Source organism: Crinia signifera, chromosome 8, assembly GCF_055691185.1.
Source record: "Crinia signifera chromosome 8, ASM5569118v1, whole genome shotgun sequence".
NCBI classification, from domain to species: domain Eukaryota; kingdom Metazoa; phylum Chordata; class Amphibia; order Anura; family Myobatrachidae; genus Crinia; species Crinia signifera.
The window spans coordinates 84,283,132-84,309,335 of NC_139224.1; the positions used below are offsets into that span (position 1 = coordinate 84,283,132).

Below are 26,204 nucleotides of genomic sequence, written 5' to 3' on the forward strand. Positions count from 1 at the left end.
GAGATTCACTGATGCAGAAAAAGGTGCGAACCCGTCCACTGGCGGAGCAGACACAGATGGAAGGGGCGAGATCGAAACCGCCCATACTGCACCGCCTCGAACGTGGCCACCATCCTTCCCAGCAGCCTTGTGCAGAGGAGGACTGAGACCTTCCGATGCTGCAGCACCAGGCGAACCGATTCCTGCAAGGACAATATCTTGTCCATGGGGAGGAAAACCCTTCTCTGGACGGTGTCCAAGGTCATCCCTAGGAACAGAATCCTCTGCGAGGGGGTCAGTTGCGACTTCTGGATGTTGAGCATCCAGCCATGGGACTCCAGAGTCTGACGTGTCAGGTGGATGTTGTGCAGCAGGATCTCCTTGGACGGAGCCTTCAACAGGAGGTCGTCCAAGTAAGGGACAATGGTAACTCCCTGAGTATTTCCATCATGACAGCCATGACTTTGGTAAATACCCGTGGCGCAGAGGAGAGGCTGAAGGGAAGGGCTCTGAACTGTAGGTGACAGCTCCGAACGGCAAAATGCAGGTATGCCTGGTGAGGGGGCCATATGGGGATATGCATGAATGCATCTTTTATGTCGATGGATACGAGAAACTCCCCAGGTTCCAGGCCTGCAATGACTGACTGCAGGGACTCCATCTTGAAGCGAGTGAACCGCAGAAACGGATTGAGCTGTTTTAGATTCAAGATGGGCCTTACTGAGCCGTCCGGCTTGGGAACCAGAAACAGGCTGGAATAGAATACCTTTGCCTTTCTGGGACTGGGATAACCACCCCCATGTCTCTGAGCTTTTGAATGGCAGCCTGCAACACCCTGCCTTTCTCCTGAGAAGCTGGCAAACCTGTGGGAAAAAAACGTAGAGGAGGAGGCAACAAGAAGTCTATCTTGTAGCCTACTGCCACCAGGTCCTTCACCCATGCGCCCTGGCAGGACCTGGACCAAGCCTGATGGTAAAACAGCAGCCGGCCCCCCACCCTGTGCTCCGGACAGGGACTGGGAGAGTCATGCCGAGGGCTTTGAGGTAACCTTTGCATCCAAGATTGGTGCGCTGGCTGAACCTCTGCCTCTTCCTCGGAAGCCTCTGGAACTGGTAGCCATTCCACGTGACCTGCCCCTGAATCTGGGGGTGGGTCAGAAGGAACAAAAGGACTGCCCTCCAGTAGTTGGGAAGGACCTGCGTGGGGGAGGGGCTGCAGTAGGCAGGAACTGTGACTTACCCCCCGTAGCCTGTGAGATCATCTTGTCCAGCTCTGCACCAAAGATCGCCTCACCAGCAAAGGGTAATGCTTCCACCGCCTTCTTGGAGTCGGCGTCCACATTCCACTGTCTCAACCAAAGGGTACGGCAAGCTGAAATTGAGAGGGCAGAAATAGGAGCCGCCAGCATACAAACATCTGAAGAGGCTTCAACTAAGTAACCTGCAGCCTCACGTATGTGATCCACAAGGAGCAACATATCACCTGCCCCTGGGTCTAGAGAGGAAGCCACCTGGGATGCCCAGACCTCCATGGCCCTATTGACCCAACAGCCCACCTGTGCTGGCCTTTGCAAGAGACCTGCGGCCGAATAAATATTCTTCAGCGTACTCTCTAACCTTCTATCAGATACATCCTTAAGGGTAGAGGCTCCTGGTATGGGCAACACTGTCTTTTTAGACAAGCGTGATACCGAAGAGTCTACAGCAGGGGGCGTTTCACATGACTTCCTAGCATCCTTAGGAAAGGGATAGGAAGTGAAAAACCTCTGGGACACCTGAAACTTCTTGTCCGGGTGTAACCAAGCTTTTTGCAAGTGGTCATCCAGCTCCTCTGAGGCTGGGAAGTATGCAGACTGTTTCTGCTTTTTAGCAGACATTGAGGGGCGCGCAGCAGGCCTCTCCTCTTCAGAGACATTGAAGGTTAAACGGACTCCTTGTATTAAGTCCTCTAAACCCTGAGAGGGGACATCAGTGTCCTGTAGCACTGGAGCCTCAGGCTCATTAAATTCACCCTCCTCTAGATCTGGCATGTCATCATCTGTATCATCTAACACAGGGACCTGAGGAAAAATCCTATTAGCAGAAGCCAGTCTAGAGGGAGGGGGTGCTGGGGAGTCTGCATGTAATGCTCTAGACAGACCCTCAAAAGCAGAGGTTAACTCTGCCTGTTGATCCCTGGCTGCATCCCTGTCCTGTCTGGCAGAAGATAACTCAGAAGCCAGCTGAGAAATCACTGTGGACAATTGAGAAGCCCATACAGGAATATCCTGCCCCGCAGCTGAAGGAGGGGGGACTGGGGCTGCAGCACATGGGGGACATAAAATGGCGCCCTCAGCGTGTGGGGTGAAGTTAGTGCTGCACTTTTTGCAAGCAATCTTTTTAGGAGCCCCACCAGCCATCATACACTCATCAACCTTGCACAGAGAGGTGAGAGAGAGGTTAAGCACCGGACAGGAGAGGAGGTATAGGAAAAGCAGAGTCTGCCACAAGCCAGAGACGCACACTGTATATAAATATAACTTGCGCCGGCTAAGGGACCTTTTTGGACACAGTCCAAGCCGCCCTGACCTCCTATGTCCCGCTGTGACTCACTGAACCAGGGTCACCTGCACTTTTCAGACGCCTCGAGGGAGCCGCGGATCACGCTGCTTCAATGGCTGCCGCACCTATGAAGAAGGAGGAAGCGGAAGTACACAGCATGCCCTGCTCTATGTTTCGATCCTCACTAATTGCGCTGTATTTGAAAGTGCGCTGCCGCGATCCTTTCTCAATGAGTCCCCTGCTAACAGGGGATCAGCGTTATACTTACCCCTGCCTTGGCTGTCGGGTGCGGCATGCTGACTGGTCCTCGAGGCGCGCTGCCTGCAGCGGCGACGGGACCTCAGGATCTGTGGATCCTGCAGCCGGGTACCGGAGGCTAGCTGCGTGCAGCTGCGACCGGACCCGCCGACAGCGCCCTCGTCGCAGGCAGGTAGGGACAGGGTGCTACCTGCCTGTCCTCCTGCTGATTGCAGATCATTAAAATAATTTAAAAATAAAAAAGCCCAGGAGTGAGCAATGAATGCACCCAGCTCCCGCAGGGCACATGCTAAGACTGCCTAGGAGAGGAAGTAGAAGGGGAGGAGTTAGTCACTGTTAATTTATTCTAAAGTGCCCAAGCTCCCTGTGGTCACCTTCTATTCCCCACTGTAACTCTCCAGTGTCACCTAGTGGAGGAAAGAGAAATATGGTTAGAATTGTATGAAAGATGGCCTGTATTGCAACTTGAGTTATAGGTGAAATGTGATAAATAGAGAGCATATGATTTGGAAGGAGGTGTGTATTGTTTTGTTTAATTAAAAAGCGGTTACAGAGTAAGATGTACATTGATAGTGTGGATGGTACAGTGACATGTGTGGGGGGGGGGGGGCTGTGTGTGCGTGTTGTTTAGGTGTGTGTGTGTGCAATAGTATAGTAGGGAGTTTTTGAGTCAGCGGCTCCCCACTGGCGGAGGTCACGACACAGGAAAACAGGAGGCTGGGTAGTGATAGGGGTGTGTGGGCATAAGGGGGACTAAAGAGGAGGGTGGGAGACACTGTGCAGCTTCTGCCAGTGGGTGGGGGTCCAGCGTGGCAGCACAGGAGTACAGGACGATGGCCCTGAGTCAGTGTCTCCTCCTACTGGGTGGGAGTTAGGGTGCATGAGAGCAGGAAGCTGGGTAGTGATAGGGGTGTGTGGGCATACGGGAGACTAAAGAGGGGCGCAGGAGTACCGTGAATTGCGGGAGGGCGCGGGGGGTGCCGTGAATCAAGGGAGGGAGGGGGGCAGAATTGCAGGAGGGGGGGCGCAGGTGTCCGCGAATCTCGGGAGGGGGTCCGCAAAGTGCGGGAGGGGGGCGTGAATCGCGCGAGGGGAGGTTGGGAATTGCGGGGTGTGCCGTGAATCGTGGGAGGGGGGGCATGAATCGTGGGAGGGGGGCGTGGGGGTCCACGAATTGCGGGAGGGGGGGCACGGGGCGCGATGAATCAACTAGTTGGTTATATATTCTTGTAACAGGATGGTAGGATGTTGCTGTCATACAGAATGCATTTACATAAACAGTAATAGTGGCAGTAAAAGATCTGACGGTACTTATGTATTATCTGGGCTGCCGATTTTTTTATTGTATGCCTTAACTTAAGGCACACAATCAGATGCGATGCGATATCGCATCGCATCGCATACGACCATATCGCATGCAATGTGATGCGATGACCCGATTTTTCCATAGGATTCAATGTTAAAATGGACTGAGTCCATTTTAACATGGAATTCAATGGGAAAAAGGGGTCCTTTTCATACCCCTACTATCCAAGTGGGCATGGAGTTGGATATAAACCTGTGGCGAGCGTAGCGAGCCACCGAGCCCGAAGCGTGGCGATCGAAGCGAGCCCCGCGAGGGGACGGTATTCTGTGTCCGCTCGCCACGCTTCGGGCTCGGTGGCTCGCTACGCTCGCCACAGGTTTATATCCAACTCCATGCCCACTTGGATAGTAGGGGTATGAAAAGGACCCCTTTTCCCATTGAATTCCATGTTAAAATGGACTGAGTCCATTTTAACATTGAATCCTATGGAAAAATCGGGTGCATCGCATCGCATTGCATCGCATGTGATATGGTCGGATGCGATGCGATGCGATGGACCCGATTTCAAAATCGGCAGCCCAGTTAGTACATAAGTACCGATCTGACTTTAAACGGTTACGGTACAACTGTTAGACCACACTTAGGTCGACAGTCATTAGGTCGACCACGGAAGGTTGACATGGGCCAAGGTCGACAGGGTTAAAGGTCGACATGGGCCAAGGTTGACATGGTTCTAGGTCGACAGTCATTAGGTCGACATGAGGTTTTCAGTTTTTTTTACCCGGATGTCGACACAGTCGACATGGACACAGTTGGAGGTGAACCGCAGCCCCCCGCAGGGCTTGCTTCGCTTCGCTCGCGATGCTTCGGGCACGGTGCCTCGCTACGCTCAGCACACAATTTTTTTCTCCCACCACACCCTAGTGGATGGTAGGGCATGAAATACCGCCTGTCGGCACAAAAAACTGTGAAAAACTCATGTCGCCCTAATGACTGTCGACCTAGAACCATGTCGACATTGGCCCATGGCGACCTTAAGTCATGTCGACCTTGATCCATGTCGACCATTAACCCTGTTGACCCTGGCCCATGTCGACCTTCCGTGGTCGACCTAATGACTGTCGACCTAAGTGTGGTCTAATAGATGACCTTTTCCCCTTAAAACACCTACAGTAAAACAGAACAGGTGTTGTATATTATACAACATCTTGGTTGATGATGTCTAGGTTGACGTGCACAAAGTTGCCACTGGAAAAAAATTGCCACAAGAAAAAATCAACACAGAAAGGTCAACACATGTAAATGTTGACATAAGTGTGGCACTTCATTGGTGGCCATGTCGACACATGAGAGTGAATATGAAAACATTCAAAATATGAAAAATAAATCTACAAAAACTCATGTCAACCTTTTCCATTGTCGACCATAGCCATGTCAGTGTTTTGCATGTGCCATTTAATCCTGGGGTTGCCGTGAATCGTGCGGGGGGGGGGGGGGGTGTCCGCGAATCGTGGGAGGGGGTGTCGCAGGGGGGGTGCCGTGAATTGCGGGAGGGGGTGCCGCGAATCACGCGGGGGGGGGGGTGTTTTGCCGCGAATCGTGGGAGGGGTGGTGCCGCGAATCGCGGGAGGTCGGGGGGGGGGGAGTTTTGCCGCGAATCGCGGGAGGGGGGGTCGCGGGAATCGCGCGGGGGGGGGGGGTGGCGGCGCTCACCTGGTGACTGTGGAGTAGCTGGGCAGCATGGGGAGGCAGAGGGTGTCTGGCACTGTGGGCTCGCTGGGCTGGTTCTCTGTCATGTGAGTCAGAGGCTCCACCCAGCGTTACACACACACACACACTCACACACTTTGAGCCAAATATATAAGAGATTATGCAAAGAGTTAGCTATTTCTGCTGCGGTAGTTGGTGTGTGGGGTGATTGTGTGGGTGGGGGTAGGTTGGGTGTCACCACAGTTGTTCCCTTAGCAGTCTGTGATGTTGTCATGATTTCTTCTTCAGGTGTAAAGGACTCCACTGGCTGAAGAATGATTTCCATTCCATTGTGGGTTGCAGCCCTAGTTGTGATGTTCCTGTGGATACAGATAAATTGGTAAGTAATGAAGCAGACTAGTGCAGTATATGTGCAGTTAGGTGTTACTAAGGAGTTTTGAGTGTTATGTCACATAACAATGGGTATTATGTACTTACACATATACCCCGTGACTTAGTGTAAAATTGACATTGCTACTAAGTGTGATGGCTGGGTCTGAATACATTAATTTCCATTGGTATGTAGCAGCAGGAGATGAATGTAATGTAGGATATTGTTTATGTGATATGGGTGTGTGTACTGTATGTGTAATGGTGTCCTTTTTTATTTCATTACCTGCAGCCTCTGGATCGCTGCCAATTACTCTGTTGCGCTGTGGTGCGGTAGCACTTTGGGATTGATAATCTGCAAAAGAAATGATGGACAGCCGTTATACACCTTTGCATGGACAGCAATTATTACCAGCATGTTGATTATTAATACAAATAACTAAAAATACTCACATGGGTGATCGGCAACACTATTTTTTTCCCCTTTGATTACAATCGTTTTTTTCCAATAAAAGTGACTGTTATAATAAATATTTATTTAACGTGTAAACTGGCCGCAAATCTGCTGTATGTAGGCGTTTAAGCTATACCAACATGACACCTATGTTTGAGACCACATGCATGTTAACCTGTAACAAACACTGCTAAACTTTTGTCCAAAACCAGCAGTTGTGGAACTACATGGCCCAGCATCATCACCAAATTCTAACTCTGAGCATGCAATAAATGTAGAATGACCTTGCTGGGATATGTAGTTCCACAGCAGCACTATTGTTATTCTAACATTACAAGAGAGCATTACAGTTATAAAACATTGCAATGTATGTTGTAGATGAAATGTGGGCACACTTACCTGTTCTGGGTGGCGTTGCTGGCCTATCTGTATCGGCCACATGGATGCCAGGAAGGACCTCTGGTGGGATGACCCTCTTTAACTTTCTCTCATAGGAGGTGTAGGAGACACATTTGGGGCTTCCTCCTCCAGTCCGGGTAGCCTGCTTCAGCTCAGTGGCCTCAATTTTGGCCTTCAGCTGCCTTTTAATATCATTAAAACGTTTCTTTACATTTCTGACAATACTTTTATGGTTGCTGACTGCGTTGACTGCCTGTGTTATGTCATTCCACATGGCCCTCTTGTGCTGTGCAGTGGTTCGGTTGCTATGTTTGCCCAGCAGCCGATCATATACAGGGATAATTGCCCTGACTAGTGTGGCATTTTCTTCATATGAAAAACGCACCTTCCGGCCACTTTGGGTGCGGCCACTTTCTACCTCCTCCTCCAGGCCAGTCTCAGCCTTCTCCTCCTCGCCTCCCTCTTCATCCACCTCAGGCCAGTCAAGGTCAGAGATGTGGCCCTCCTGCAGCTCCTCCTGGGACTGTGTAGTGAAGAGGTCCTGTGTTAGGGTATGGGATGGGGATGCAAGAGGATCCTCCACCTCCTCCTGCTGGGCCTGCTCCTTCAGGGTCCGGGCTGGGCCTGGCCTTGCTGTGGCCATGCTGCCTGCCACACTGCTGCCTCTCCGTTAGTTAGACAATGCAGGGGTTTTAATTTTGTTTAGATCCAGGATAACCTTTTTCACAGCAGTAGCTGGTGGGGTGGCTCCCCGGGGAGAGGAAGAGTATGTGAGGAGTGTGGTCGGAAGATTTCTGCCTCACATACTGATTACCTGCCAAATTATTACCCATACAGTGTTTCAGTGGAATTGCTGGTACCTGTAGTGCACCGCCCGGAGGTCATGCGTCCAAGGAGTCTCAGCGGGCAGCCAGTGTGGGTAAGTGAAAGTGCTGCCGGGGTACTGTCGGGGCTTGTGCAGTAGTGGTTCAGACATGCTGCAGCAGCGGCGTCTCCGGCAGAAGGAGTGGAAGTGCGCATATGCCTTCACTTCCGCCCGGTGTTAGTACAGGTGTGCTTACTAAAGCTTCCTCTGGGAACTCAGCTGGAAACTTTAGTTCCACTTGACCATCCTGAAGATGCTTTGAGCGGGGAGGAAAGGCTTAAGGCGCGCTATTTAAACCTGTGCTGTGTGAGCCAGGTTACCTGTCTACTGTGCAGTATACTACCGGTTCACAGGATGGATGTGCCTTCTCCCCCTAAGCCTGATGATGCCACAGTGAGGTAATCCTTTGTTTTTATGGGCATTAGATGTTTATTTTTTAGCTAGGTAGTTACACTCTTTCTGGTTATTGCAGTTTGCCTTCATCACCTCTGCATAGGAAGAGGAATGCTAAAAAGAAGTCTATATCTTATACCTGTATGGCCTATGATAATACATTTACGTCAGCTCAAAAAGCGACTTTATGTGAAAAGTGTGGGAGTCTCAAGCTAAGGCGACAAAACAGGTGGATCAAACAGTTGTATTGAAAAACCTAATGGAGTGGATGAAGAAATCATTTGTGTCCATAGAAGAGTTTATGCAAATGCAAACTCCTAAAAGGTCTAGGGATCAAGCTGGTTTCTCTCGGGATGCGGATGATTCCTCTGAGGGGTTGGCTGACCTAGGGGATGATACTGGAAATGATTCTGGAGAAATAGAAGAGGCAAGAGCATTCAATTTGGAGTTGGTTGAAAGCCTGTTAAAGAATATTTATAAGGCCATGAACTATAAAGAAGCACCTTGTACTATAGAAGAAAATCCTTTATTTCAAGATAAATCAAAGAAATCCAGAGCATTTCCGGTACATACGGTGGTTAGAGATATGGGGTGACATTCTATGATATGCGCTAAATGCGCATGTTTAATTCGCACCCTGTATCGCCGCAATTCGCCTATTTAGAAATCGCATTTTTCAGCCTAAATGCACATATTTAATGTGATGCGCATTGGAGGCTGAAAAGTGCGAATAGGGGCGATTTGCGGCGATGTGGTGCGCTGGTTAATGTCCTGAAAATGTGCGATTTTCATGTGTGAAAATCGCACATTTGCAGGACAGCGCAAGGTGTAAAAAAAAGAACCGAGCGCGGGGTCCCCCGCCCGAGTGTAACCAGCCCCGGGCTCACTGAGCCGGTGCTGGTGACATAAAATCAGGGTCCCCGACAAATAGGGGTCCCCTTGATTTTATGAAACCAGCACCAGACTCAAGGTCCGGCGCTGGTTCCCGAAATACGGGGGACAAAGTGACTAGGGGTCCCCCGTATTTTAAGAACCAGCACCGGACACAACCAGCCAGCAGGCTAATGCCACAGCCGGGGGGAGACTTTTTATACAAGTCCCCCCGGCCAAAGCATTAACCCCCTGGCTGGTCAGCATGGGCAGGGGTCCTGGGGAAGTGGGGACCCCCCCAATGAAGGGGTCCCAGTAGATAAGGCACACTTTTTCTTCAAACTAATTGGTTTTGACAGGTCCACGCCCCTTTTATACAGGTTGTCCACGCCCCCATTTATACAATTTGATATCAAACTTGATACGATCGTATCGCGTTTGATATCAAAGTAGTATAAAATTAATATTAAACAGTATTAAAATATAATTGGTTTGAGACTGTAACTTCATACACTGATATTGACTATGTGAAATAACACATATATAAAGCTCGCTTAATGTTATCTTAACCAGCTGGAAGAATTTCTAAACATAATGCTAAAAAAGTTGTTAGAAAAATATGGTATACAACAGATATATAATTCGTAGAAATGTAGATCTTGTTTTATATCAAATTTGATTTGTGTAGGATGTCGCGCAACGCCGATCATCAAAACAGCAGGCTGAAAGCCAGTTATTATAACGTATTAAAGCCGGGGAGTTTTTGCGGTTTTGATAAATATTATAAAACTTTGAAAAATAAATTTAAAAGATCCGATGTGAGAAAATGGTTACAAGAGCAAGACGCGTACACATTGCACAAACCGGCTAGAAAAAACTATAAAAGGAATATGATATGTGTATCGGACATAAATCAACAGTGGCAATGTGATTTGGTATCGCTCATAGATCTGGCAAAGCACAACGACGGCGTAAAATATATACTAACCGTCATCGATATATTCAGTAAGAGGGCCTGGGCTGAAAGTCTGACTGCTAAGAGCGCGACGACTGTCGCTAAGGCTTTTGAAAAATTATTCCAACAGGGGGACGTACCGAGGAAACTACAAACCGATAATGGTAAAGAGTTTCTAAACAAAGTCCTAAAAAAGTTGTTAGAAAAATACGGTATACAACATTTCACAACCAATAATGATGTGAAAGCCGCCGTTATAGAACGCTTCAATAGGACTTTAAAAACACGAATGTGGCGATATTTCACGGCGAATAATACATACCGATATATAGACGTTTTACAAGCGTTCATTACCAGTTATAATAACACATACCATAGAACGATTAAGCGAGCTCCGAATGAGGTGGATGGCTCTAATGCGCTGGATGTCTTCAAGACGATATATGGCGATTACTTTAGAAGTAAGAAAACAAAGGCTTGTTTAGCGGTCGGGGACCACGTTCGTATCTCAAAATATAAGGATATATTTCAGAAAGGTTACGAACAGAGTTTTTCTGAGGAAATATTTGTAATACGCGGCGTGAACACTAAAGGACTTAAGCCGCTTTACACGTTGGAGGATCTCTACGGGGAGGCTATAACGGGTAGTTTTTACCCCGAAGAACTTCAAAGTATACCGAAAAACTATAATAGGATTTACAAAGTGGAGAAGATTTTAAAAAATAAGACGGTTAGAGGGAGGAAACACGTATTAGTCAAGTGGCGTGGATACCCCACAAAATTTAACAGTTGGGTCGCTGCATCGGAGATAAAAGATATATAAACAAAGAGGAAGATGGATGACAAACCCTTCTACATAACATTGCCGAGTAACGCCTCAGCCGATACATTTCCACAAAATAAGATTTCTGACTATACCACAAAGTTAGCAAGGCCGATAGACTTAAGTGGAGATTGGGAAGTAGCTCTTACAGAAATACAATACCCACACACCTGGAATACAATCGATGTGCGTGATTGTGTGTTGAAAATAACAAAGTGGGATGGGACGAGCGGTACAGCAACGAGGGTTTGCGTTAAACCGGGGTTTTATGAAACCATCGGGGCGTTACTGTTTTCTTTCAACGCTGAAATTGACCGACATAAACTGGATGGTTTAAAACTATTGTACGATCCGCTTGAACGAGAGATAATCATCGACAACAAGGCGATGTACAACATCACAGCCGGTCCTAAATTGTCGAGAATACTGGGGTTATACCCGAAAACTAAGTTTTTAAAACCGTGCGCCGACATCAGCGGAGGGCAATATACGCTCTTCGTGTACACAGATATTATCGAACATCAGAGGGTCGGTGATAGTTATGTCCCCTTGTTGCGCACCGTTGAAATAAAGGGCCGTAACAACGAGATGGTCACTATACGGTATGAGAAGCCCGATTATGTTCCGTTGTGCAAGACGCATTTTGACACTATAGCCATAGAGATAAAGAATGATCAGAACGAAAACATGTCATTCAAGTTTGGGAAAGCGAACGTGAAACTACATTTCAGACGCCGCAAATCCGAATTTTATTAAAGACAATGGTGGCCGTTAAAAATTATGGTGACCCGGGGCACTACGCGCAATATTATAAAACACAGGCCGGTAATGGATTACCCGGTTTTCACGGCAGCGCGTATATGTACGGGTGCGGTTTAGGTGGAATTTTTCGAAGCCTGTTCAGAAAAGCGGTACCGCTTTTCCGAAGAGGGCTGGCGATAGCAAAGCCCCACGTGAAGAATGCAGCACGCAACATCGCGAAAGACGTCATCGGACAAGCCACAGCGGCGGTTGTGAGCAAAATACACGACGCAAATCAAGCGAAGCAAGATGGATCAGGTTTAATCTATGCCAGGAAAGGGGCGGCTAAAAATAAACGGAAGCGGGCAATACGACTTCCGACATGGTGCAGACCCCTTTTAAACAAAAAACGGAGCAGACGCGGCTTAATTAAAAAAAGGAAACCGAAGCGAAGGGTCGGTGATATTTTTTAAGCATGTCTTTCATACACAATGAATCCATGGAATGCGCAAAATCTGAACTTGACCTTTTTGACGTACCACCGACGCAGACCAGCGTAGAGAAAAGCCTCTACGTCGAAGTTCAACCTTTGGCGGCATTATCCGAGACCGCGCCGCTTGAATTCTACATAGCGGCCAGCGGGGAACACTACTACGATCTGAACAACACGTTGCTGTACGTGACCTGCAAGATCGTACGGCCTGATAACACTGCTATACCTCAAGACGCCAAGGTCGCTCTTATTAATTACCCCATAGCAACTTTATTTAGCCAGGTTGATGTCACTTTGGGCGATAGGCTCATATCGCAGTCCAATAATCTTTACGCTTATAGGGCCTACATAGAGACCATACTGAATTATAGCTCAGATGCGTTATCCACAAAACACACAACTGGATTATTCTACAAAGATGTGGCTGGAGAACACAACACAAGAACCCTGGATGGCGTAAACACTGGGTTTATAAAAAGGGCAAGAACAACGGCACAAAGTCGAACGGTTGAATTATTGGGGCCGCTACACTGTGACCTTTTTCATCAACATAAACTAATATTGAACGCCGTGGACTTGAAGATAAAACTCATCAGAAACAAAGATGCTTTCTGCTTAATGTCTGCTGAAGCGGAGCCCTTTAAAATTCAGATTGTTGCAGCGTCCCTGTTTGTGAAAAGGGTTCAGGTCTCACCCGCAGTCCGGATTGGACACGCCCAGGCCTTACTGACCACCAACGCCAAATATGCGATCGATAGAGTGGGCATGAAGATCTATAGCATACCGACGGGGAGTCGCGTATTTAATTTAGAAAATCTGTTTTTAGGACAGGTGCCAAAAACCGTTATAGCCGCTTTTGTAGATAATGAAGCGTTTTCAGGAGCCTATGACAAAAACCCTCTACGGTTTGAACATAAAAATGTAAACTTCGCATCCCTATACCTGGATGGAACACCGCATCCGGCCAAACCATTTCAACCAGACTTTGAACACGGTAATGCGGTTCGCGAGTATATGTCGCTCATTCAGATCACAAATAAGCAGAAATCAGATTCGGGTATACTAATTGACCGTGAAGAGTACCTCAACGGCTACACACTATTTGCTTTTGATCTGTCGCCTGAACAGGAATGCGCGGAGCATCTGTCTCTAATCAGAACCGGTAATCTACGAGCTGAATTCCGGTTTGCAGGAGCACTAGACCGGACAGTCAACATAATAATATACGCATTATTTGATAATATCATCGAGATCAACCAGCGGCGCGATGTGCTGTATGATTATCTATAAATGAAATAAATAATTTTTATATTTATCGTATATTTACCAATATTCATCACCCCATCAGCGATATGAACACATTACAGATAAATTGTATACTGTACGCTAATCCGGTGACGCGCCTGTTTTTTAAAGGGACCTACCCGTGTGATATGCTTCCGAGCGGTAAACTATCGCAATACCCCTGCGCGTTTGTAATCAACACACACACCAGCGCCCAACCGGGGGAGCATTGGTTGGCCGTTTATTTTAACAACCAGCGCGAGTGTTACTTTTTGGACTCTTACGGTTTAGAACCTGACAACCCCCTATTCCCAAAGGCCATAATAAATTTTTTAAACTCAAATTCAAAAAGAATTTACCACCAAAATAAGCAGTTGCAAGGTTTTAACAGTACCGTTTGTGGGCAATATTGTATATACTTTATATTTTTCATGTGTAAAAATTACAAATATACAGATGTGTTGGTCCGTTTTAGTTTTGATACAAAACGTAATGATCGCTATGTATCAAACTTTGTAAGACGTCTCCCTAGAAGTCATTGTTTGAGTCGATATACGGGTAACTGTATACAGTCCTGTGTCACCAGTAACCAACATGTGTTTGATAAAAATAATGTGTAATACAAAATTGTTTGTGTAACTTGTAACTAATGTTGTGGTTGAAATGCTGTATGTACATTGCTTATGGTTACTTTCTATTAAAAAATCTTGCTTATTGAACTTTATATCGTGTGATTGCATATTTTTGCAGACAAACTGGTTAGAATCAAAGAACAAAACAGCATTTTATAAATCATAACCATATTTTATTGGTACAGACAAAATGTATTTACAGCAAAATAATCACGAATAACACGATAAACTTTACAGTTAAAACAATACACTAAATACATGATACATTACAAATTAAACGTCATCGTACAAATTAAACACACAAAAATACATTGTATAAAAACATTATAAATTAGTTATATGTTAAAGGTTCAACCACTGCGAATCCTGAAACAGATTTACGGATCTTTTCCTCGGTAGTAAGTATCCGTGTGGCGTTGTTAACCCGGGGGAATTTAAAACATTTATACGACTTTTTTTAATGTTGTGTATTGGGGAGGCTATATTTACATTGCCAATTTCATCATTGTAGATTTCAGCTTTTAAGCGATCTAACTGTAATCTGTTTGATGCATTACCAACTACAGTGGACGGGATATTCAACTCAGCCATAGCGCGCATAAATTCAATCCATCCGTTAGGCATTTTATGACTCGTCACGCTGTGATTTTGCGTGATACCCCTTATCAAGTCTAACACATTGGATCCTGGCACTGTGACGCCTTTATACATAAACACACCCTTGCGGTCCCAATTCGCAATGTCTTTAGAGCGAACCATTTTACTCATTAGTATTTCACAGTTCTTTTTATACCGCGCATTAACACTGTTCAAGACATCGTGGTAAACAGCGTCGGTAGCATCGTCTTGTGTAGGGTTAGTTGTATCCTCAACAGCATTTGCACCGGGTGATAAAAGCGTTAAAGTTGACATTTCCCTATCAGTTTGTTTACTCAACACCAGGTATCTCTGTAACACAGCTTTGTAGCGTTTTGCCTTTTCATACTCTGATAAAGCATTATTATGTAGTATACTTATGATCTCAGCATCTAGGCTTTGCGTGGCTGTTTTGCGTATATCATCGCTGGTTGGTTTGTTGTTTAAACGGTCTATCTGTTGCTGGGGGACCAGATACATTTTCTCAGAGTATTCCATCACCGATTAGACAGTAGTCCGGTAATTAATGGAATGGCAAATCCTAGCAACGATCCGATAAACCCACCCGACTGTTTCACCAACCTCTTCTTTTTCCCAATGGCGCATTTCTTATTACAAAGCGATTTTATAAGGGACCTCTTCTTTTTAAGGTAGTTCAACTGGCGCTGTGACAGGGGTATTTTACCTTTAAGCGTATTGAGAGCAATCTCACATATGGCTGTCACCAAATCGTTTGAAGCGTTGGATAATATAGCGTTTCTTTGGGCCGGTTTGGCTTTAATGAGGGTTTTTAAAAGGGCCCAATTACGCCTTATCCTGGTCGACATGTTCACTGCTGTTAGAAGTGGTAATGAATGACTATAGGATGCGCGGTTATAGCTATTTAGAACCCCGCTTCTTAACAACATAAGCTACTGGTGTGTCGGGGGGAAATAAACCGCTTCGTAAACGATAATCATCAAGGGCATTGTTTCTTAAATCAACCAGTAAATAACCGTATGGAGGCTCCGTAGCGGACTCATAGGCTTCAAGAAAAAAACGATATTTTGATGGGTACATTTGTCTAGCCAGAATGCTAACCTGCATTTTATCCCTGGGGTTTTTAAACAGGACCATATATTTTGTGTTTAAATGTATAGTCCTGCTCTTTCTACCTTGACAAAATATGTTTTGCACAAGGTACATGACACTGAGATTACGATGGTGCACATACTTTGTGAACGCTTTCTCAACCTCAGAATTATTACTCGCTGCATCCATCAAGTCATCTATCACCGTTAAATTAATCTTATCAGGGGGAAAAAGCTGGTCGTCGCTAAATGACTCGGGCAACCCCTCTATAAAACGCATACCAGGGTGAGCACTCAGAAGTTGGTCATATATCGGTTGCCAACAGGTGTAAAACCAAACAATATTATCAGGTACATGCGTCATATGTGTGGATGCGTGTTGTATTAGCGTTTTCACAAAATAACTTTTCCCCGAATTGGAGGGTCCGGCTAAAATACAGGAGAAGGGGTGTTGAAAACGGATATCCATCTTAATAACCAAATGGTAGGGTTGTAAAATTATCCGTGAGGTTACGTTTAGTGTAAACGCACTTTTGCGTTTTCTGCAGCATACGGGTTTCAATCTGCCAGTACTTTTTCACACGTACTATACCGGGCTGCCTGGTCACAATTTTTTTCTGATCCTCGCCTTTGGGGTTTAAAGGATAATCTAAGACCAGTTCTTTCAGACTGTCAAAGTTAACGTGCTGCTCATTACAAACATTCAACGTTATACCTTTGACCTTGAGGCTCGTCTTGCCGTTGCTTAGTCTATAGCCGTATGACTTGGGGCCGGCTGAAACAAACTCTGTTATATGCGTACCAGATGGTAGTTCGCTGGTCAACTCCCCTAGATAATCGCCTAATGGCGGATTCCACTCACCGGGCCTGCTGACAAAAATTACAGAATCTGTATCGTGATACAGACATCTATCTTGTAATCTATCCAATAGGTTGTACAACTCGACGCGGGCGTGCGCTGTGGTAAATGCTGCTATAAATATATTTGTTGTTGAAGACCTGGTATAATGGTCTTTGGCGTATTTCCAGTTGACCATAACAGTTTCTGAGTCTATGAAGTCTAAAGCAGACACCTCATAGTGTGGTTGAAAGGCATATTCAAAAAGCTTATCAGGATCTGTCACTAGACAAGTATTGGGCATGTTGCTACGTTGACCAAATTTACCCCATAATGAGTTTAAAAACAATTTAGAAATTTGTCTTTTGGCGGGGTTGACATTTATGTGTTCGTGTCTTAAAGCTATGCCCTCATTTTTTTGATACGCGTCTATGTACTCTTGTTGTTTCACAGAGTCTGTACACCAATCAGGGTAACCAGAAGCCTCCTGTTTATCTCTGAGGTGTGTTTTAATGTAACCTGAAAACAGATCATCAGATCTCTCATCAAAATGCCACACCTCATAGATTTTACACACTTTGTACCCCTTTTCTATAGCAAGATTTATCTCCACTGTGCACCATGTACCGGTTAGGGCGCGGTTTTCTGAGTCATGAACACACGGCTCACACTGTCCAGATTCGGCGCATGTGCGGCACAGCGGAAACATTAACTTACCATTCATTTTAACCGGTAAAACTGGAAAGAAAAGGCCTCGCGGAGGATTAATTTTTAATTTAACAAAACCGAAATACTTTGTGACATCATCAAAGTCCTTATAAATGATGCGTGGGTGACGTATAGGATATGTTTTGGTCTTGTTGACAAATGGGTATAGGCTAGTAAAGTCAAAATAGTGTATTTTTTCATCGCACTCTGTCTTGTGATAAAGTTTTATGGCGTTAGTGCGTCCGCCATAAAGACCATCACGAGGATCCAAGGGTTCAGGGATTTCCAAACCTTTCAGAAAAACCTGAAGCTCCTCATCAGTCTCCCTCATTTTCTTCCACTCACACCCCCACATCTCCCTTATCTGAAATCCACACCGTTTAAGGAATTGTATCCTTAACTGTGTCTTGTGCCGCAGTTGACCGTAGGTTGTTTTAGTCAGATTGTTTTCATCATCGGCTTTGTAACAGTTGTCACAACCGTGATAAAAACACCCCTGGAATTCAAAAGCTGTTGGCACGCCGTTAATCACGGCGTAACCATCCAGACTGTATCTACCGACTTTCTTCTCACCACCTTGTAAAGCGTGTCTTATACTCACACCTTCTTTGTGTTCTATGTACATTAACCACTGTATGGCTGGTGTTGAGTAACGCTTCTGGGTCTTGTGATAGTTATCACCCGGTACAAGAGCCAATGTGTTTGCCTGTAAATATTTACAACGATACATAGCCATACAAACCGACGCTAAAGTCGTCAGTTGGAATGGAACAACGTGACGTTTAACGGCTACATCTTTTTTCTCAGCAGCTATTACAAACTCCTGTTCTGTCATGTCTATAACGGCTGATCTGAAAGCTGCGCACCCTTTTTGCAATATTCTGACATCCTCTTTACAATATCGTATTAATTCTTTTTGAAAATTAAACACCTTGTGTTTGTTTTTTTCGTACCACTCTGTAACATCAGCGGCCTCCTCAGGCATCATGTGTTGTAGGCCAAAATATTCTATTGAGGGCATGCCCCCTATGTAATTTTGGTTATCGGCTGTGTTAAAAAAATGCGGGAAATGACCTTTAACGCCATCAAATCCCATGGCCTTTGGAAATCTGCTCAATTTCATGGGGAGAAAATTGAGAGAGTCTATAAACCTAATCTTCAGATCTTTTATTGTGATACACATTATGTTTCCGCCATTAGAGATGAGGGATACTGTATACCGTTCTTTGATGATCTTGTTCAATACAAAATACGCATCATACCGCCCAGCGTTATGGGCTATGAATGTGTAATGCGCAAATTTTGGTTTCATGAACGTCTTTACAAAATCATCGATACAACCTTTGCCCTTAAACTCCCAGGATTTCTCACCCATTAATGTGAGAGCGTAACAGTAGTTTGGTATATGTATACCTGTCTCCTGCATGCATTCGAAATCAAAAAAGATGTATTTGGTGGTGGGTTCTTCCGCTTTGATGGGCTGTATGTAACACAAATGATCCGCAAACCCATCAACATATGCCTTGCAAGTAGAACACTTTAGCCCCTGACACTCATGAGACCTGCGACGGTAGAGACAACACCTGTCGCAATAAACATGTTCAAGACAGGATATTTTGCGATCTAAAGCTAAGGATTTGTGCTCCTCTAAACATTCACGCGATCTGCAAAACACCCTACAAACCGAACATCTTAATGCGGAATCCCCATCATCAGCGCACGCTTGTCTGTGACAAGCCTTACAAAAGAAAAGACAATCGTGGCTATTTTTGCGCTCATAAGTTCGATTACATAAGGAACAGAAAAATCTCGATCCGAGAAATGCGCAGATATTAATCAGGCCATAATAGTGTGAATCGTGATATAATACATACAGGGTATCACCGTAGCGCGAATCTGAAGAATAGTAATGCCAAGAACGATTATTATGATATAATATTGTAATTTTTGTTTTTAAGTGTTTTTCAAAAACAACAACGTCGCTAAAGCTGACTGCTTTATCGATCGATAGTTTCAAATCCTCATGAATTTGAAGCGCCCGATCGTGTATTTCAGCGTCTGTGGCATTACCTTTATCCAGAAGTTTGCAGATCGATGCCGCAAAGCACAAATAATTGTGCGTATTGTTGAAATCATACAGGTGTCTTCTGCGCCTTTCTATAATTAAGCTGTATGGAATGCGTCTAAGGCCGCGACCAGTTAGGGCCCCACCCGCTCTATTTCTAAAAACAGTGATCACAAACCTTAAACCCGTGCCTAATAAGAATTCAGCGTTACTTTGAAGAGTGTTTGTAATTTGATTCAAGAAACTGACAGCGTCTAATGATTCTTGCGGCTTTCGGTGTGAGTAGATGGCGTTGTGTAAACCACCCCCCTCCAATCTTAACTGTACACGATCATTAGGGTCAACACCAACCATGAATTCATCAATCATAACCTGTATAGCGTTGTGTACGGCTTCAACACCCTCTGCAAATGATGTAACTCTTTCCAAATTAACAAATTGAAAATGATTATGATACTCAATAGCTCTGAAATTAGGATGGTGTCGCTCATACCTGTTAACCGCTTCTAAGTACACATCTCGCCGACCTTCACCATCACCGGGTGGCGCTCCCCCATCTATGTCATTATGCCTGGGCGTTGCGGGGTGTTCAACATTGTCAGGTGACGCAACGTCACCCGGTGATGGTTGGTCCGGCGATTTGTCAGCCTGTGCACCCGGGGTTGGGGGTGTGCCTCGCACCCTGTGTTGTTTACGCTTTCTCAGCCTGTATATGCATTTTAAAGCCTGTTTTATTTTCGAACGGCGAAATAAGTGTGAGATTTTGCACGGTACATTTGCTTTAATTCTTGGGGCTTTTTTACACACATGTAAATTACGTTTCAACCCATAACCCACCATGCCTAGTCACGGATCCGTTTCAATTATCTCGGCAAAATTATACATGTTCGCTTTAATAAAATCCCTAGTCCTCACGGTCTCTGCTATATGATTTGATGTTACATTCATGTACATTTCTACAAGTTCTTTAATGATCTCTGGCTTCTTTTTTGAACCATAAAGCTCATCTTTTATACGGTTCAACATGGTATTGACATTTCTACGCATGTACCCTATATGCTCACGCATCCTCCCCATGACCGCGTAGTATTGTATTTCCGCATCTTGTCCTAATTGTTCCACATTCTGACTCCCATCAACTATGTCTGTCGATACCACGGTCGGCGGGGCATCCGCACCGCCCGATGCGGTTGCCTCGCCGACCGTGGTAAAAACACTGGGTAGTTTTGTGTAATCATCACCCATTACTTTATCAGGGATTCCGGCTACAGATGTTACAGCCTCATCATCATTCTGTGGTGTATCTGAGACTGACTCTTCACTAGGGGTGATAAAAAATGTTTGCCCATTTAAGTCCTCATCATTAGCGGATAATGTATCTGCAGGCGTGTTACTGACTACGCTTTGCGTTTCTGCAGTATGATGTTCCTGCGTGTCTGAAATCACGATGACATCATCATCCGTCAGCGGCGTGTATATCTCTCTTGACAGTCGTAAAGTTTTACGAGTCTTCACAGTCTTTGTATTACCGGCAATGTCAATGTCGGATTCAGTAGGTGTTGCAGGTGTTGTAAATGCGTGCGGGTAATCCACATTACTCACGGTTGGCACTGTTTGTAATGCAATTCTTTTTCTCACGGGTCTACCTTCCGAATATTTCAATTTTCTTTTAAGGTCTGATAAATCGGCCTTGTTTTCTTGACCGGCTCGACTTTTTGTAATTCTCCGCTTGCTTGGCTTGAAATCGTCGCGCTCGGTGGCCATGATCTCGGCCCTTGATACATTTTCTTGACGTTGTGGGTCGATCACCGTTTTAGCTGATTCACCCCCATCCATTTCAGCATTGAGTGGTTGAGCAACCCCAGCCGCGGCTATCATTTTTGCGAATCGTCGCGGATCCGCTGTAAATAAAAAATAACAACGTTTTAGTTACACATTCGCGGACACTAAGACAACCGCTTTATAAAACCTTCAGACCCGCCTCCCAAAACACCCACCCCATCCATGTCGGTTTGCATCTACACAGTCTGTTTAACACCTGTGGTTTCCATTTGTAAAGAACAATGATGAACGCGGTCCTATATAAGAAACTAAATAAATAAACATTACATTACACACCTGAATATTTGCCAGATCTTTCCATCGGCGTGGTTCCTACTGTAATAAAAATCACACCGTTTTAGTTACACATACGCGGCCACAAAGACAGTCGCTTTATAACAACTTCAGGATCACCTCCCAACCCCCACCTTCCTTGTCGGCTTACGTCTACACAGGCTGTTTAATACCTGTGGTTTCCATTTGTAAAGAACAATGGCAAATGTTGTGCTATATAAGAAACCAAATAAATAAACATACACGGGTATTTGTCAAAGGTTTGCGCCGGCATGGTTCCTTTAAACAATGACCAGAAAGCTTGATCGCTGATCTGGGGTCTTTTTGCTCCTTTAGCCAATGAGCTGTTGGGTTGTTTGGCGTTTGATCCAACACCCGATGTCGGTTCTCTGTATCCGGATGGTCCCGCTTCACACGTATCGGCCCTAGGTACCGTAGGTTCATACCGGCTAGCTATGTCATCTGTAATACATATATTATCAATTAACGACACATTCGCTGACTTGAGAAAAAAAAAAAAAAAAACGTCATTTAAGTCATGATAACAACAACTCCTGTGGACACTATTCATGATTTTGCGGCGATATGCAACATTTAACACAAAAACACATTATAAAAACACCGCTAGCCAATCGTCAAAATTCACCTTGTATAGCCGGGGTCTGGTATAGCTGTTTATAGTGTTTTGCCGATGGTAAATTCCAGAGATCATCCATTATGTGTTCTGCATCAGATTTCGACATAATCGGCGATACTAACAGAGAACAAATAACACATTAATATCACAGGCGGTATAAAAATGAATATAACAGGATATATATATATATATATATATATATATATACATATATATATATATATATATATATATGAGTGAGAACGTGAGAGTTCGCGCGAGATAGCGTGAGAGAGAGAGAGAGAGAGAGAGACATATTTTTGGAAATAATAATATATCACATTTTTTAACATACATCACATTTTTTGACGGCTTATGAACACATACATTTTTGCGATTCGGACAAATCAGAGTATGCTGCGTATGGGTTTTCGAATGTCGTCAGATCCGGACCGACTGTGAAATCCGAACCATATGATCCAACTTCAGATGCGTCATTTGTGACATCTGAAACTGATTTATGGGATTAACAATTTAATAAAAAATAATATATACATAAAAAATAAAATAAAAATTAACACAACAATTTTGTAGAACGAAAAATACAATCAACACGTGTAACATTAATACCAATAGGGCGCTTGTCTTAACAGAACCTGTGACTAACACATCTGAGCCTGGTAATAATAATTAACACCAACAGAGTAACATTTATAACCACCGTCAATAGCCCCCTGTGCCTTAACAAATCATGCCCTAGCAACAACAATGTGTCTTTGATCTGTAAACTTACATGTATTTGTCTGCTCATTTGACGGCTGTTGGAAGCTGGGTAACTCTTGAAAATCTCTGAGACTTATTTTATTTGCATTAATGGTTTTGTATTCCTTTCTCTGTAATAAATAATAATAAGTTGAAATAACAATACAATAAGATATTGTTAAACTATTGTAAATATCATATACACACCTGCATGTTGATGTTTTGTTGATAGCTTAAGTTCAAAGTCAATTTCTACAACAATCACTGTTGATAATAAAAGATAACTATAAGCAAACATAACGAAATTTGCGTGCACAAAATCACATAAAACTATTAACGCTCTCACAAAAAACCTCATCTATGTAAATTTATTACAGGGGATCCAACAAAGCTACAGCAGCACCCCCATCATATCACATGCGTAGTCCGCAGACAACACATATAAATGTGATAACTAGCTCATTATTTTAAAATCATTATGTATAATACAATGATACAATATTAAAATGAAGCTATTTATAAATATCAAAGCCGTAATACCAAAAAACCACATCTACTGACATTGTATTCTATAGATCATTCAATAAAAATTAATTACAGGTGATCCAACAAAGCTACAGCAACACCCCCATCATATCACATGCGTAGTCAGCAGACAGTACATATAAATGTGATAACTAACTCATTATTTAAAATCATTATGTATAATACAATGATGCAATATTAAAATGATGCTATTTATATATATCAAAGCCGTAATACCGTAATCTGCGATGACTAACATTAACGAACTGTAAATTGTAATAACACAATATACTGTATTTTTAAAAGCAATATGTATAATGTACAGACCACAATACACTAATCACTGCACATACAAATGGACAGTTAAAGTACCATAGGCTCAATATTTTTCTTTCCTAAATAAATGTTTAACAACAAGCAGCCAGTATGCCTGTATGTACTCCCAATACATTACAATACAATGCATGCAGCAACAAACTATATTTAAAAACCCCCACCCTACCACTAAATAAAACATTTTGCTATGTATATTATAAAATATTAAAACTATGCTATTTAGAAATATTGTATATATATATATATATATATATATATATATATTTATTTAGAAAATTAAAATAGACTCACCCCCTTTCTGGAACAAAATCTTCAAGTATTCTCTGAATATTTCTGGAACAAAATCTTCAAGTATTCTCTGAACAGTGTGTGGACAAAAGTTTCAAGTTCTCTGCCTTCAAAATGTGTGGACTGGTTCCTCATGGAGAACATATATATATACTCAGCAGTCAGTTAGCACATCTGTGTTGCATTTGTTTCATTTGAATATTCATGAGTTGTGTTCCAAAGTTATAGACAGGCATAACAAATATATATATATATATATATATATTTGATTTAAATAATATAGCATATTACCCAAAACACAGCTGTTTTCAGAATATATTGCTTGATAAAATAAAACCAAAATGTGATGTATAAAATCCTTATCCTTATTATTAAATAAATGACAGTTATGTTTCAACATCAACAGCATACATAAGACCTATATATACATGTGTATGCTTTTTAATTTAAAATATATACCTTATCCACCACCCCCTGTGTAATTTGATTGAGATATATATATATATATATATATATCTGATTTAAATAATATAGCATATTATCCATATTTTATTCATCACATAATATAATGATACCATCACATTACACACATATATATATATATATACTGTATATATATATATATATATATATATATATATACTGTATATATATATATAAGTTAATTCTGTAGTCTCTAGCTCCGTCTGGAACTTGCTTGCAACTGCAATACATGGCCACTAGATGCCACTCATGCTCTGTTGCAAAGATTTCATGGCCTTTCTTTGTACTGTCTAAACTAATTAATCTGCTAGTCGTGTGAAAATGTTTTTTTTCAGAGGTATGAGCTTTCTAATGAATATAATTGTTACCAACCCTGCTGTGCTGTCTACGCTAATTGCGTCATACGTAAATATCAACGTCTTCAAAGACTATGGAATCCGGTGTTTAAAATTACTTTTGAAAATTACAATCATCCGTCATATCTGATGTCTTTCTAAAAGTAACACTATACTTCTCACGCTGTGTGTCTTTAAATTTAAATGCCTACAACATGTCAGGCCCAGACTGACTGTCTCCTGTATCTTTAAATGCATAACAGATGTATACCCAGACCTCTTTGTTATCTCTGATATTTCATTTTAAAAGCAAGATGGACCTTAGCTGGTGTGGAAGTTATCGTGTGGAGTATAACTTTTTATTTTTTATTTTTTGATACACGCTTGGTCAGGCACTTCGTTGTAGTGCTTTTTGGATCGTTCTAAGGTAAGTGTTATTATAGTTGGTAATGATATGTCTGTATTATTCGCCGTGAAAGATCTATGATCGATACCAATTACCCGGCTTTAATACGTTATAATTATATACGTTATATGTTTTGATGATCGGCGTTGCGAGACATCCTACACAAATCAAATTTGATATAAAACAAGATCTACCTTTTTTAGCATTATGTTTAGAAATTCTTCCAGCTGGTTAAGATAACATTAAGCGAGCTTTATATATGTGTTATTTCACATAGTCAATATCAGTGTATGAAGTTACAGTCTCAAACCAATTATATTTTAATACTGTTTAATATTAATTTTATACTACTTTGATATCAAACGCGATACGATCGTATCAAGTTTGATATCAAATTGTATAAATGGGGGCGTGGACAACCTGTATAAAAGGGGCGTGGACCTGTCAAAACCAATTAGTTTGAAGAAAAAGTGTGCCTTATCTACTGGTCCCCCCTCTCCAGGACTTACCAGCCCATGCTGATAGTCCGGGGCTGTCCTCCATGCCCCTGGGCTGTGGGCATGGAGCTGATGCTTTGTGTAAAAAAAAAGAATGATAACTATTGTTTTACACTGGCGAACTATCAGTCCCAGCAAGCCTACCCCGCATGCTGGGACTTGGGGAACCACAAGTCCCAGCATGCGGGGCATTAAAGGGCCCGCTGGCACTTGTAGTTCTGCAGTGTAAAAAATAGTGCACAAAATCACACTGACACCCTGAAAAATAAAACTTTAATACACACAAAACACACTGATACTTACCTACCTTGAGACCGTAGGTCGGTCCCTGGATCCTGGATTCTTCCTCCGGGGCTCCAGGGCAGAAGAGTCCGGTTCCGGGGCCTTGGTCCTGGTTCCGGGGCTGGTCCTGGGGTTCCGGGGCTCCTGGCGTGAAGAATCCGGGGTCCGGGA

General features: G+C 43.5%; 1 protein-coding gene across 1 annotated transcript; it reads right to left on the reverse strand.

Annotated features, from left to right (window-relative positions):
- Positions 1 to 19,957: 19,957 nt before the first annotated feature.
- On the reverse strand, positions 19,958 to 24,243 carry LOC146027040 (uncharacterized). The gene is made up of 8 exons (XM_083158052.1): positions 24,034 to 24,243; positions 23,089 to 23,145; positions 22,913 to 23,012; positions 22,507 to 22,632; positions 22,150 to 22,257; positions 21,747 to 21,965; positions 21,507 to 21,545; positions 19,958 to 21,289 (listed from the first exon to the last, which is right to left on the reverse strand). Exons 2-8 carry the CDS (start codon positions 23,092 to 23,094, stop codon positions 20,235 to 20,237), a joined length of 1,653 nt encoding a protein of 550 aa, XP_083014178.1. The 5' UTR covers positions 23,095 to 23,145; positions 24,034 to 24,243; the 3' UTR covers positions 19,958 to 20,234.
- Between the last annotated feature and the right edge of the window lie 1,961 nt (positions 24,244 to 26,204).